The sequence below is a fragment of the Aethalodelphis obliquidens genome, unplaced genomic scaffold, assembly GCF_003676395.1.
Source record: "Aethalodelphis obliquidens isolate GAN/ISIS:26980383/991018 unplaced genomic scaffold, ASM367639v1 scaffold85, whole genome shotgun sequence".
Taxonomy (NCBI): domain Eukaryota; kingdom Metazoa; phylum Chordata; class Mammalia; order Artiodactyla; family Delphinidae; genus Aethalodelphis; species Aethalodelphis obliquidens.
In genome coordinates, this window is record NW_020838029.1 from 6132295 (window position 1) to 6148350 (window position 16056).

At 38.1% G+C, this 16056-nt stretch overlaps 1 protein-coding gene across 6 annotated transcripts in view; it reads left to right on the plus strand.

Moving 5' to 3' along the window:
• Positions 1-16056, plus strand: part of KIF4A (kinesin family member 4A) — a 127397-nt gene that overhangs the window by 38681 nt on the left and 72660 nt on the right. For all 6 annotated transcript variants that reach the window (XR_003430095.1, XM_027093647.1, XM_027093650.1 and 3 more), the window contains 2 exons: positions 12435-12551; positions 13182-13357. Coding sequence is in view for 5 of the 6 variants with exons in the window: in XM_027093647.1 (XP_026949448.1) it covers positions 12435-12551; positions 13182-13357 (293 nt within the window). In the remaining variant the exon portion in view is untranslated. The remainder of the gene's footprint in view (positions 1-12434; positions 12552-13181; positions 13358-16056) is intronic.

Sequence of the window (16056 nt, forward strand, 5' to 3'; positions counted from 1 at the left end):
CTGAAGCTGAACTCCCCATCCTTCCCTGCATGTTAAACCTGCCCCTCCATTACCTGTATTCAGTAATATCAACATTCCCTCAGTCACCCAAGCCAGAAACCAGTGCATCACTCCATACTCTTTCTTCACTCTGACTCCTCTTTCCAATTCCATCAGTCACCAAGTCCTGTCAGTCTTACTTTCTCATCTCTCAAGTCACTTTCTTTTCTCTAACCCTACTACCACTACCTTCGTTCAGGCCTTCATCGTTAGCTTATAGCACGCTTTCCAACTGGATTCCTTATCTTCAGTCAGGCACCTGTTCAAGTCATCTACCAACCAGCAGCAGCATGTTCTCCCTAAACGGGATATCCCTGCTTAGAGCTCTTTTCAGAGCTCCTCACTTTGTGCCACGCTGCTTAGCAAGGCCTTTGTGCTCTAGCCTTGCCTACCTGGCTAGCTTCCCCTCTCCTCAACCCTTCGTCAGAATCTGCCTAGCCATACTAAGTGTGCTACGTTCTTGCTTGTCTATGCGCCTTTGTACATCTTGCTCCTTCTGCTATAAATGCCTTCCCTCTGTCTTCACGTGACTAATTCTATTTCCCCCTTCACTACTCAGCTCCAATTTCATCCCCTTGAACCACCTCCAGTTCTTTGACCACCTCCATTTCCTTCCACTCCCACCTCCCTCGTCTGGTGCTTACCTCTTTCCTACACTAACACTACCCCAACTCTGTATTACAGTCATCACCTTGCCTGGCTGACTCCCAGTAGACAGCAAGCTAATCAAAAGGGGGAACTATGTCTTATTCATCTTTGAACCCCAGGGGCCTGGCATAGAGCCTGACATGTCATCATTGGCCCTCATTGAATGCCTCAGTTCTTTTTCCCTTTTGGTCTGACTGGTAATGCCTACTGATATTTCAATTCAGTTCAGATGTCACCCACCTATGAAACCTCTACTTTGGGTCGAAGTCTTTCCATCAGTTGGTGCTCCCATAGTGTTTTTTCCTAACACTTTATTATGAAAATTTTCAAAGATACAACAAAGTTGAAAGATTATACAGGAACATCCCTACACCTAGCATCTGGATTCCGCCATTAATATTTTACTATATTTGCTTTATATCTGTCCATTTATCCACTCATTAATCCACATTCTTTTTTTTTCAAATTCTACTTGATGGTTGATGCTTTTCCTTGCCCTGTATGCGTCCCTTTTATTTTTATTTATTTTTTTAACATCTTTATTGGAGTATAATTGCTTTACAATGGTGTGTTAGTTTCTGCTTCACAACAAAATGAATCAGTTATATATATACATATGTTCCCATATCTCTTCCCGCTTGCGTCTCCCTCGCTCCCACCCTCCCAATCCCACCCCTCCAGGCGGTCACAAAGGACTGAGCTGATCTCCCTGTGCTGCCACATTCTTTTTTAAAACACATTTTTAAAGTAAATTGCACACATTAGTGCACTTTCTCCCAAATTCTTAAGCTTACATATTATTAACTGGAGTTTAATATTTCTTTAGATTTTTAATGTAAAATTTACAATGAAAAGCACAAATTTTAAGTGTATTGTAGCTGAATTTTGACAAATGCGTTTACCTAAAAGCCTGTAATCCAAAGCCTTATCATGATATAGAAGATTATCTCCCTTCCCAGTCAGTTGTCACCCTACCACGTCTCACAGCATTCTCCCTTTTCACTGTAATTATATTTGTCTTTTTTTCTCATTAAACTTTGATTTCCTTGAAGGTAGTGACCAGTTCGTATTTTCTTGCCACCTATGCTAAGACTGTGTCTGACACACAGTAGGCGTTCCATAACTATTGTCTGGCCGGATATATGAATATCTGCCTTATTCCTGGAATATGAGTACGTGTTGTATTCATCCTCTTTCTTTCTCGTCTCCCACATCCAAAAGGTCTTTTAGTCATGTCATATTTATGTCTTAAACACCTTCTATCTCCTTCATTCCTCTCCCATGGTTCCAGTCCTTAGAGATCGCTCAACTGAACTATTAAAATTATATCCTTGTACATGTCTCTTTATGCACTGATGAGAAAGTTTCTTGATAGACACCCAGAAGTAGAATTGTTGGGTCATATTTTAATGAACGTATTTTACTTTAGTAGGTATTGCAAAATCCTCTCTAAGGAGCTTGTACCCTTTTACACATCCACCAGCAAATATTATTAATTTGATCATTTTTGCTAAATTGATGGATGCAAAATTTTATTGTTGTTGTAATTTGTATGTTTTGATTTCTAGCAAGGTTGAGTGTCTTTTCAGTAAAGTTGCCAAGTAAACCACAGGAAGCCCAAGACATGGATATACTAGGAATACAGGAAACACAGGACATACTTATACTAAAAACTTATTTGTGTTTTATATGTCCTATATTTTTATCTGTTAAATTCTGTGAATTGCCAACTCAAATACTGTGCTTGTTTTTCTATTGACTTTTTAGAAAATTAATTGGGAGAGGGAGTTCATATATTCTGGACATAAGTGGTCAGTTTTATGAGTTCCAAATATTTTGTCCCCATCTGTGGCACATCTTTTTACTAAGTGTATGATGTCTTTTGTCATATAAAGTGTTGGGTTTTTTATATAAATAGAATTTCAGTGTAGTCATATAGACATAAAGGCATTTCTCCTATGTTTTCTTCTTTAAAAAAAGTCTTAAATCTGTCTGGAATTTATAACTACGTGTGGTGTGAGGTAGCAACTTAGTTTTATGTTTTTCCATATGGATAGCCATCTTCCCCAACAGAATATATTAAATTGTCCATCTTTTCCTCAAAAAAAAAATAACCTCCTAAATGGTTTCTTAAACACCAGTTTTTTACTCCCAAATCTACCTTCCAAATGACTACCAAAGTAATATTTCTGAAATCTAAATTTGATCATGTTTATTCCTTCTTTAAAACCTTTCATTTGTGTCCATCATCTACAATAGATGTTTTTAATCTGCCTTCTTTTTAAAGCAAAGGAACTCTTTTTAAAATGAAGTCTTAAAACAAATTATAACAGTTGAAATAAATTAAAAAACAGATTTTAAATTCACATACATTTATTTTGTAAGTTCAAATTTATAGCATTGAGTAGGTCAATCTTCAAACAATAAGAATATTATAGCTATTTTATGATCACAATTTCTTTCTGTTTATTGCATATTATAAGATTTTTCATGGGATAAAAAATGCAGTACATCCAACAAAGGACTTGTATCTAGAATATATGAAGAACTCTCAAAACTCAATAGTAAAAAATAATCCAACTAGAAAATGAGCAAGACATGAGCAGATATTTCACTGAAGAGGATATACAAATGGCAATAAGCACATGAAAAGACGTTCAACATCCTTAGTCATTAAGGAAATACAAGTGAAAACCACAAGGAGATTTCACTGTAAACCTCTCAGAATAGCTAAAAGAAGAAATAGTAACAATATCAAATGCTGGCAAGAATGTGGTGAAATTGAATTTCTCATACATTGCACTATTGGACATTTATTCCAGAAGAAGTGTATGTTCACACAAAAACCTGTACGCAAATGTTCATAGCTGCTCTATTTGTAATAACCAAAAACTGGAAACAACTCAGATGTCCACCCACAGGTGAATGAATGGTTAAACAAACTATGGTACATCCATGCCATGTAATACTATTTAGCAGTAAAAAGGAATGAACTATTAAAACAGACTCCTTGGATGGATTATTATTATGCTGAGTGAAAAAAAAAAGGCTAGTCTCAAAATGTTACATACTGTATATGCTGTTTATACATTCTTGAAATAACAAAATTATAGGGGAGAAAGCTTAATGATTGCCAGGGGTTAGGGATTGGAGGGTGAAGAGATAGGTGTGCCTATAAAGGGCAGCACAAGAGAGCCTTGTGATGATAGTACAGTTCTATATCTTGATTTTGGTGATCATTAATGAAGTTATACATGTGATAAAATTACACAGAACTACACGCACACACACAGAGTACGTGTCAAAGTTGGTCACATCTGAATAACATCTGGGGATTGTGCCAAGGTTAATTTCCTGGTTCTGATATTGTACTATGGTTATGTGAGATGTTACCATTGGGGGAGGCTGGGTGAATGGTGCACAAGACCTTGCTGTACATTTCTTTTGCAGCTTCCTGTGAGTCTATAATTATTTCAAAATAAAAGGGTATTTTTTTAATGCAATATAATGAAAAGTAACTTTTTCTCTTTCCCCAAATCCCTAGTCTATGTCTTTAGACATTCTCTCTTTCTGTATAATGGAAGCATACTATGCACTGTGTTCTAATCTACCCTGTATTTATGGAGATTGTTCCATATCAGTATATACATCTCTACTGTATTCTTTTTCATGTCCATATATTATATAGATATGCCACTGTATTTATTATAGCATTCCCCTATTGATAGACATTTAGGTTGGTTCCAGACTTTTGCTATTACACACTAGCTCCAGTGAACATTCTTAGTTCTTAGTATATAACATGATGGGGATTCTGGATAACAGCTATAATCTTATTTAAGATTTTGTATCTATTTTTTCTATATTTTTTTCTTGTCACACATTATCAAGAAAATCCTGATTCATACTAATACATAATTATGAGTTATAAACATTTTTTAACAGCCCACTTTACAATCTCTTCAATTATTAAACTGACCTAGGAGCTTCAATGAGGAAGTGATAGGACATTTAAATTCAATGTTGGATCACTAACGATATATTTCCTAATATGTTATATAATAACTATAAATGTCTAACAAGACACAAAGCTTACAAGAAGCACTGAAACCATCTTTTTTTTTTTGAGTGCCATTGGATAAGTGCTTCATATGTACCATCACATTTTCTTTTTTTTTCCAGCTTTATTGAGATATTCTTGACATATAACATATGTTACGTTTAGGGTGTACAATGTGATGATTTGACACATGTATATGTTGCGAAATGATTACCACAATAAGGTTGGTTAACACCTCCATCCCCTCACATGATTACCATTTTTGTGTGTGTGTGGTGAGAACATTTAAGCTTTACTCCCTTAGAACAAAGTAGTGGTTACCAGAGGGGAAGGGGTTGGGGAAAGATGAAATGGGTAAAGGGAATCAACTGTATAGTGATGGATGGAAACTAAAACTTTGATGGTGAGCATACTGTAGGACATATAGAAGTAGAAATGTAATATGCACATGAAACATATAATGATATAAACCAATGTTATCTCAATAAACTTTTTTAATTAAAAAAGATTTAGTCTCTTAACAACCATCAAGTACATAATACAGTACTGTTGATTATAGTCACCATGCTGTACTTGAGATACCCAGAAGTTATTCATCTAATAGCTGGATGTTTGTACTCTTTGACCAGCATCTTCCCATTTCCCCCACCCCTCAGCCTCTGGCAGCCACTATTCTACTCTCTTTCTATGAGTTCAGCTTTTTTTAAATTCCACATATAAGGTGAGGACACACAGTATTTGTCTTTCTCCATCTGATTTATTTCACTCAGCATGATGCCCTCAGGGTCCATCTATGTTGCAAAAGGCAGGATTTTCTTCTTTTTGTGGCTGAATAATATTTCTCTGTGTGTGTGTACCACATTTTCTTTATTCATTCATCCATCAATGGACAATTAGATTGTGAAACCATCTTTAATAGTATATCATAGCATGTTGAGTTCCGTATTCATTTGGTACTACACAACCGACTATGATGCAGTGATGAGCACATGAATTGAGTAACTGCCTCTGTCTGGTGTTTCAGTACAAGCTCATGTGCTACAGTGGTATAATTATCTGTACAGTTTTCCGTGAGTGTGCATGTGAACTGGGCAAACGTCTCGTGCAAAGCCACAACTTTAAATTACACATTTGCAAAAACTTCGAACGTATGTACAAATAATAGAGGTATTTTCAAAGACTGCAGAAAAATTAATTAACCTTGCTGCACAAGATAATGTGTAGATTCCAACACAGTATTGTGTAGATTCTAACACAGTATTGTGAAGCAGTTAGACTCCAATAAAGATCTATTTTTTTAAAAAAAGATTTGCTTTATAGCACATTGGAATGAGCTATTTAAATGCAGTTTTTTAAAAAAACAATATAGGGCTTTTTTGTTTTTGCTGCGTCGAGTCTTAGTTGAGGAATGCGGGATCTTTCGTTGCGGCATGCGGGATCTTCATTGCGGCATGCAGGCTTCTCTCTAGTTGTGGCGTGCAGGTTTTTGTCTCTCTAGTTGTGGCGTGTGGGCTCCAGAGCACATGGGCTCTGTAGTTTGCAGCAGGCAGGCTCTCTGTTTGAGGCACGGGGGCTCAGTAGTTGTGGCGTGCGGGCTTAGTTGCCCTGTGGCCTGTGGGATCTTAGTTCCCTGACCAGGGATCGAACCCATGTCCCCTGCATTAGAAGGCGGATTCTTTACCACTGGACCACCAGGGAAGTCCCTTAAAGGCAGTTTTTAAAATAGTTAAAATAATGTTAAATAGCGGTGATGGTTGCACAACAATGTGAATGTACTTAATGCCACTGAACTATACACTTAAAAACTGTTAAAATGATACATTTTATGTTATATATATTTTACCACAATAGAAATAATTTTTAAAACAAAATCCAAATTACAGTTGCAGAAACTCTGCAGTATTTTTGTGGTTCCCTAAAGTATCCCTAAGGTTCTGAGGAACACAATTTGAAAACCACTGTCCTACAGGATAAACACAAATACCTGAGCATGACATATCTTTCATGCTCTTTATGATCTGTCCCTAACTGTCCTCTGGCCTCATTATTTGTTACTCTCTATCTCATAACTTGCATTATTTTCCTGTTGAACTCCCTGTAGTTCCTAAATGTATGATGCTCTCTCACAAATATGTGCCTTGACATATGTTACTTCTTTGCCTGGAATAACCTTACATTCTTCTTTCCCACTCTTCCCTCCTCCATCAGCATTGTCCTAGTCATTCTTCACAGTTCAGCTCAAATTTTCAATTCCCACTCCTACGAGAACCCATTTTTACTATACTTACCTTTTCCTTTAACATTATATTTGCAAATAGTTTTTGTTGGTGTGTCTATCTCCCTTTAGATTTTTAACTCCTCGAGAGTAGGGATTGTGACTTATTCATCTTTCTACCTCTAATGCCTAGCACAGTGCCTAGAATATTGAACATATTCACTAAATGATGATAAGGACTCAAATGTGTGGGGTGAGAAAAGAGGGAGAGTCCAGGATGTCACAGGTTTGTTGTTTGTTGGATATCCGACTGTTTAGGTGATGAGACAATGAAAAGGAACAGTGCTGGAAGTGAAATAGATTTGCACTGAAAGATGAATTCTGTGTTGTTCAAGTCTGTGTTATGCAATGCCACATGGGCACAGCCCACTGGAGTTTATTCAGTAGGCAGACAAAATATAGCTTTGGACAATAGGAAAGAGGTCTGGTTTGGAGATGGGAATTTGAGGGAGTCATTAATATAGGTGTTTATTGGAACTCTAGGCAAGGATGAGATAGCCCAGGAAGAGTATATATAGTAAGCAAAGAGCCTAAGACAGTCCCAAGAGAATACCAACTTTAACGGGTGGGTATTGGAAAAACTACCGCATTAAGTAGACTGGGAATGATTGAGAATGGGGGACACAGTAGTCACATGGCTCTGGAGGGGCGACGTGAGAGTTCAAGCTTTCTTTAAATGTGTTTTCTACCAACCCCGTCTTTTCAGCCTCAAGTCTCTCCTCTTTCCAAGGTACCTGGTGCCTCTAAGGAGCAAATTTGCTCATTTCCATAGAGCATAGAGGTTAAGATCATGGATTTGGGAGCCAGACTGCCTCCATCTGAATCCTGACTCTGCCACTTATTAGCTATGTGACCTTAGGCAAGTTACCTATCTCTTTGTGCCTCAGGTCTCATATCTGTCAACACAGATAATCATACTTGATGCATACTTTATAGGACTACTGTGAGGATTAAGTAAGGTAATAAGCATAAAGTTCCTAGAACAGTATCTGGCTCATAGTAAACACTATATAAACTTAGCTGTTATTATCACTGTCGTGGTCATTATTGTCCCTCTGCAGGCACTTTAGATTGAGGCTCTTCCATCTTGCTGAGTCAGTTATTGCTTCTCTACCTGTGCTCTAAAAACACATCGAAACCTCTTGTCTACGGATATTTCCTCTCCTGTGCTCTGTGATCTTATGGGTTATTACTTTTTAAATTCCTTTTAGTGGTATCTTAGGGGGGAAAGAAATGCTGGTGGTCAGTCTCCTGTGTTTGAACAGAATTTCCTCTAATGCTCTCTGTGTTCTTTTTGTATATAATTTTATTTGTTACATTGGTTCCTATGAAGCTGTATCAATTTTTTATTGGAATAATATGTGCCTAGATAATTACAATTTTATTTTTTGAAAGCCTTTCATACTTTTCCCCCTTTAGACTTTCTGTACCAGAAACTTACCTATCTTTTTTCCGGAATTTTAGAGATACGTTTTCTTACAATCTAGCATACTGATGTCTGACCGTGCACCTCAGTCCCCTACAACCAGATTCTCATCATTTTACTTACATAATCAGTTCTTCCATGTGTGTCAACTTGAAGGCCAACTTCAAGATACTGCCATTTCCTTCTTCACTTGCAGTATCTTTTTGGTGAAGAAATTGTCATCAGAGTAGATAAGGAATTTAATGGGTGCTGTGCTTTCACTGTCAGGTAACTTAGCAAATATCCAGATAATCTAAGTTCCTCTATCCTATTAATAATAACTTACATGTAGGTAGCACTTTATAGATCACATTTGATTTTTATCATAGCCTCATGAGGTAAAGGTATGTATTACACCTGTTTTATGGATAAAGGAAAGTTTTAGTGGCTTGTCCAAGGTCACACACATTGATAAGTGGGAGAGGCAGAGTTTGAACTAAGATTCTATCTCCCAATCAAGTTCCTTTCCACTCTATTCCCTCTTAGTAGTTACTCCTGTAAGTCTTGTGATCTAGTGCAGTAATAGATCATTCCCCTTCTAGCTAGGCAGACCATATCTATACTATCATATTACTTCTGTTTTTCACCCTAATCTTCTTGGCTGTGCTACCTGCCTTAGGCTCATACATATTTTCTTCACATATAGAGCAGGGTTTCTCAGCTGTGGCACTATTGACATTTTGGGTCAAACAATATTGGTGGGGAGGGACTGTCCAGGGCATTGTAGGGTGTTTAGTGGTATCCTTGCCCTCTACCCACTAGATGCCAGTAGCACTCCCCTTGACCTCACAGGTTGTGACAACCAAAATGTCTCCAGATATTGCCAAATGTCCTGCAAGAAGCAAAATTGTCCCCAGTTGAGAGCTGCTGCATATAGAGCTGCTTCGTTTCTCTTCTGCCTCGTTTTTCTCTCCTGTTACCAATATACCCTTTTATTCTAGTTGTGAAACCAATTGTAACGTGCCTCCATGATACTTGTGAAGTTCTAGTCCCTTTTTAAAGTTAAAATCTCTATTTTATTATTTATTTGTTGCCCTCGTGAACAAATACCCGAAGCTGTTAAGTAGTATTCTTGATCCTCTCCTCACTTGGTCTGTTCTCAATCTTTTAGAGAGAAGAGGAACTTCTGGTCTTATAATTTTATCTGGGCATTTTCTCCATAGCCATCCTTGATTAGAACTTCTAAGTCTCTGCAGTCATGTTCTTCCCAGTCTTTATAATATATAATCTCCAACCATGTCAAGAATTTTCTCTTAACAACAGGAAATCAAATGCTGTTTTGTGATGATTTCTTTCCAAAGAGACATTCATTTCCCTTGCTCCTATCTATTCCAAAACTCCAACTCTCATTTGAAGAAAAAAAATCAGCCTTTTTATCCTTAAGTCTGTGCTTCTTACTTATATCACAGTAGCCATAATTTCTTCTCAGGGCTCATCTGGACTTTTATTGTTGTTCCTGTGGAGCTATAGATGGACATTTTGCTCAGCAGGTTTGAAAAACCTCAGCAGTCTCTCCTTCACATCCTAGATGGGATATGGGCCAATAAGATGGCACAATGTTCTGTTTGGCTAAAAGGGGGAAAGAAGAGAAAGGAGTGAACTAATATGAGGATTAGTACAGGCATTGGTGAGGTTTGATCAATCTCAGCAGGATCTCCTTCACATCCTGGATGGAATAAGTGGCCCTGAAAAATGGTACCCCTTCCAACTTGCAATAAAGGGAAAAGAAAGAGCTAGTTGCTTGAGGGAATTGTTTTTGTTTTAGGTTGGGGAGATTTGAGCATGTGTATAGACTGAAAAGAAGGAATTCATGAAGGAAAAATAAATTGAATATCTAAGAGGGAGGGGGAAGATCAAGGGATCCAGGGTCCCTGGGAAAATGGAGGGAATAGAAACACTGTCAGAGGCTGAAGGGAAAATAAAGGTAGTTATTTCCTCCTCTGAAACAAGGAGAAGGACAAAGGAATCAGTAACAGCAAAGGAAAGACTGTGAAGTGAGGAGAGGGAAGGTTAGGGAGCCCTTGTGAATAGTTGATCACCATAATGTATTTGTTGAAATCATCTACTAATAGAGTGAAGGTAGATTTCCAGTCTTGGAAATGATGAGTGTTTAGAATAGCTGCTGTGGTGAAGGAAGAATGAAGAAGAGAAGATTGTCTATTGACCAAGGGTTCAGCCAAGGTCAGATAGTGTGTTTTATAATGGATGGATCCAGTCCATTTTGTTATGTGACTTTCAGAAACTTACACACGCGCGTGTGCACACACACACACACACACACACACTCACACACACGGTTGGTTTAACCTAGGCCTGGGAATTGACATGGTGGGAATGGCAGAAGGTCATGGGGCAGAAGGTCATGGGTCATGGGGCAGAAGGTCATGGGTCTAGTGAGCGCTTGGGAAAACATAACTGAAATGATTGACTTCAGGGAATAGGTAGTTTAAGGCCCAGGAAGGATGATCTACTGGGAGTATTAGAAAGTGTCATAGGGACTTCCCTGGCAGTCCAATGGTTAAGACTCTGCTCTTGCACTTCAGGGAGCACGGGTTCGATCCCTGGTCGGGAAATTCAGATCCCACATGCTACATGGTGCAGCTGAAAAAAGAAAGAAGGCATCAGTATGTTTGTAGCCACAATAAGGGTGAAGAACAGGATCCATGAAAGAAATGGAAGGATAGTAGTAGGATGCAGAGAGGAATTTTGGAGTTCAGGATCTTGTAGATAAAATTGTTTCAGGTTATAAGGGAGTCCAAAGTACGGCTGAATAAGTAAAGTAGTACAGCACTAACAATAATGATGCCATTTGTATATCATTTAACTTTGTTTTGTGTAAGGTATCTTATTAACTCCCCACCACAACCTAACGAGGTAGGTAGATTTGCCTCATTTTATAGAGGAACTTACCCAAAATTGCATAGCTAATCAGTGACAGATCCAGGATTAGAACCTAGGTCTATCTGACACCATTGCCCATGCACTTAACCATTATACTACATAGACTTTCCATAGTAAACATAACCATGGGAGGGTCAGGGGCTTTCAAGGGACCTCAGAGATTATTACAATGTTTAAAAAGTAAACCTTGGAATTTAAGAAGTGGAAAAGAACCTTTACTCTATTTGAAGCAATAAGAGGAAAGGTATTTCATTGTGGTATAATAGACAGAGCATAGGATTTGACTGCAATCCTGAGGTGGAATCTCAGGCCTACCACTTACCCGCTAATGGTACCACTTGACCTTAGGCAAGTCATTTAACCTTTGAGCTAGTTCTGTCATCAATAAACTGAAAATGATAGTTAAAATAATGATAATAATAAAAATAGCTTTTAATGTAATTTCACAGCATTAATTTAAGCATTAAGTGTGATAATGTATATTAAAAGTGTGATAATGTATATAACCACTTGTAAATAACTATACAAGTGGTTATTGTCATGGTGATCGTTATCTGTCTCTCTGCTTTGTTTCCATGGGAAAGGGCAAGAAGTGCCAACAGACTCAATTGTGCATTCACCTTTGTCCTTTGAACTTTGCTTAACTGGAAGACCAACTGTTTGAAAGAGGAAGAGATGGAAAGAAAGTAAAATATCAGAGTGGATATCACCAACTTCTGCCAGCATCATGTTTATTCCCATTTCTACCTATACCACCTAGGAAAAATATGGCCTGTTTCCCAAGGAGCATAAGAATATCTGATAAGAACACTAAAGATTTTTAAATACTGTTGTTTTCATTTCTATGAAGCTTTCTGTTTGAAAAAAAAAAGAGGCACTCTCAGAAAAGTGAACAAGATTAAGAGGTTTCTTTAAGATTGCTGACTTAATATTTCTATAGGGTCTTTATTTCTTATCTCTTTCTCAGGATAGGCATATGTTAGATGTTACCCAGGTAACATGGGTAGATGTTACCAAGCAATTTAAATTTTGTTTCCTGCTATTAGGTATTAATATTAACCGAGGCCTCCTATGCTTGGGAAATGTAATCAGTGCTCTTGGAGATGACAAAAAGGGTGGCTTTGTGCCCTACAGAGATTCCAAGTTGACTCGACTGCTTCAAGGTAAGCCCAAAGTGCCTCTAAAAATAAGAGAGTAACTCAGAATGATAGTGCTGAGAAAGGAAAGATAGAACAGGTAGAAAGCCAGATTTTTGGACTATTACATACAGAGCTGTCTAGTTGATAAACAGGAGAGAGACCTGTTGGCAAGCAGGCTTCTAAGGTAATGGAAAAATGTCTTCATATATGGCTTTGAGAGCCAAAAAATCTGTATGTAGCGTGTCAACTGTACTTAGTACTTTGTACCTGAAAATGAACTTAGTTACTGCCTTTATTACTGCTGATAAGAAGAATTCCCTAAGGAGTTAAGATCTACCTAGAGGGGGCATCCAAAGAAATTTTAATCCTAATAGTGACTCCTAACTTGGCCCAGTAAGGTTTTTTTTGTTTTAACCTGATTAACTGCTGAAGTCACAGTCTCTCTTAAGAACGAGGACACATGCAATAGGATTCTAAACTATATCATTTTATACAACAAAAATCTTAATGTTTTTATATTGACACAATAGAAAACTTGTAGATACTTAAGAATTTTTTTCTTACAGCTCTGAGATTGAAGTCACCAACCAAAACGGACAGTTTTGCTTGCATCCTACTTGTTTGATTTCATTTCCTTCCCTTGTTCTTTTTCAGATTCTCTAGGAGGTAATAGCCACACTCTTATGATAGCCTGTGTGAGTCCTGCTGACTCCAATCTAGAGGAAACATTAAATACTCTTCGCTATGCTGACAGAGCAAGAAAAATCAAGAACAAACCTGTTGTTAATATTGATCCCCAGAGAGCTGAACTTAATCATCTGAAGCAACAGGTAGAAGGAACTTGACATTTGATGGGAAAAATTACAAGTGTGTGAGTGGAATGATAGAGCTCCTATTTCTCAGCTTCTCCTCTACCAGAATTTTAGAGATGTTGGTTAAGCATTATGTTAGTTTGGGGAAATCTTAAAGTAACTCCTATTAACAGGTTTTTGGTCATATTTAAGATTAGGGAGTGGCACTGGAGATTTCACTGATAAAGAAGTGAGCAGTAAGAGATGAGGCAAGAGAGGTAGGCAGAAGTCAGATCCCAAAGGTCCTTATATAACTTGTTAAAGGATTTGGAATTCAACCTGAAAGCTGTAGGGGGCCACTGAAAGATTTAAGTAAGAGGGTAACATGTTGAAATGAGATTACTCTAGCAAGTATATAGAAAGTGGATTAGAGGTGGGCATGACTAGAAGTAAGAAAATAAATTAGGGTATTATAATAACTCAGGTGAGAACTATGGCCTGAACTAAAGACAGTAGCGATAGAGATGAAGAAAGGGGGACAAATTAGAAACAAAAAACAAGGAGGTAGAATGTATAGAGCTTACATATGTGGTGACACATGTGACATGGAAGGGTAGGTAGGGAGAATCAAAGTTGATTCCCAGGTTTCTTGCTTGGACAACTGAATAAATGGTAGTAATAATCATTGAGTCGGGGAATATAGGAGGAAAAACAGGGTCAGGTAGGGAAATGGAAATGATGAAATTCAGTTTTGGGCATTTTGAATTTGAAGGGCTTGTAGGACATCTAAGTAGAGTTGTTCAAACATGACTGGGTATGTGGGTTTAATGTAGAGAGGTCTGAACTGAAGATACAGATTTGAGAGTCATCAGCATTTAGATGGTATCTGAAGTTATGGAGTGGATGAGATCAAAGAGTGCCCGGCACGTTAAAGGCACTTCCTCAATATTTGCTGAATGAGCAAATGGACAAGAAGAGAGAAGAAGCCTAGCAGAACTCAAGGGTAACAGCAGCATTTAAGGAAGGGGGAAAGGAGTAGAAGACAAGAGAGATGAAGAAGGAGCAAACAGGCAGGAAGAAAATCAGTGGTTCATGGAAGACAAGAGAAGAAAGTTTCAAGGAGGACTACTGAAAGTATAAATTTATAAAGTGTAAAGTAAGATAAGGGTTGAAAAGTGTCCATTGATTTTTTTTAATCAACAAGGAGTGAGAAGAGGGTCAGGGGAATGATAGGAGCAGATTGCTATGGGATGGACAGTGAATGCTAGATAAGGAAGTGGAGGAAGTTGTTAGGCTCTTCTTTCAAGAAGGCAAGATGAAAGAAGACAATAGCTGGTAGTCAAGGGTCAAGGGATGTAAATCTGTTTGTTTTTAAAATATGGAAGAGACTTGAACATGTGAAAGAACCAGTTGGGAGAGACTAAAACTGAGAATAGGGATGAGTTGATAAGGGGTCATCTCTTAGTTGAGATCCTGAGCACAAATAAAGAGGGCTTTGCTTTAGACAGTAGAAGGGATACTTGCCCCCAAGACTAGAAGAAAAGAGGTTAGGATAGGAAGAATACAGTGACACTAATTTAGAGGAAGAAGAAGGGAAATTGAGCAATTTTCAGCCTGACGATCTTTATCTTCTCAGTGAAGTAGGAGGTAACGTCACCTTCTAAGAGCAAGCAAGCAGATGATGATAGGGTAGAGGGACTGAGGTAACCACAGAAGGCTTAAAATCACGGAAATTGAAGAAGCAGCTGACTAGGAACATGAATTTGTGGTGGTATCAGTATGACTGTGCAGCAGCTCAGTATCTCTGGCAGAGGAGCTGAGAGGGCAGGTGGTTGGGTTGACCCCTTGGGGGGGGGTCAGGTTTTCTTTGTGTAGCACTCTTCCCAATGGGAATCTAGTGTTTCCCAACTGTCCAGTGTTCACTCCGTCTCTGGCCTTCCTCCTCAGTGATAATAATTACCATTCATTCAATCTGTTGTCTTCCTTCCCCTTATCCTCCTTTATTTCCTTCCCTCTTAGGGTTCACTATAGAAAATATAAATAATTTACCTGTTCACAGAATCATCTCAATTGTAAAATACCTTACTCAGTCCTGCTCCTCTGTTTTCTTTCATGTGTATTACTATTGCCAAAAATGCTCTTTTTCCTGGTCATTTATTTGTTCATCCATTCCAACAATAAATATTTATTGAACACTGTTATGTGCCAGGTACTGTGCTGGGATACATTGTTAAGCAAAGCAGACACAGTTTCTGCGTTCATGGAATTTATTGCCTAGTGGGGGAGACAAACATTAAACACACAATCATACCAACATATCATTATAAACTGGGATAGTGTGCTATAGGGCACTGTGAAAGTATGGAACAGGATCTTCTGTTAAATATCTAATCTGAGAAGGCTTCCCTGAAGTAGTTACATATGAGCTGAGATCTGAGGGACTGAGTAGGAATCATCTATGCAGAAAAGAAAGAAGGGGATTCCAGGAAGAAGAAATAGCATGTGTAGCAAAGTATGATGGGAAACAGCATTGACACTGCAGCCAGGCTGCCTGGGTTCAAATCCTGGCTCTATACCTCACTAGCTATTTACCCAGGGCAAGTTCTCTGTGCCTCAGTTTCCCTATCTGTAAAATGGAAATAATAATAGTACCTGCTTCATAGGGTTTTTGTGAGGGTTAACTGAGTTAATACATGTAAAGCATTTAGAACAGTGCCAGGCATATAGCATGTCTGCAA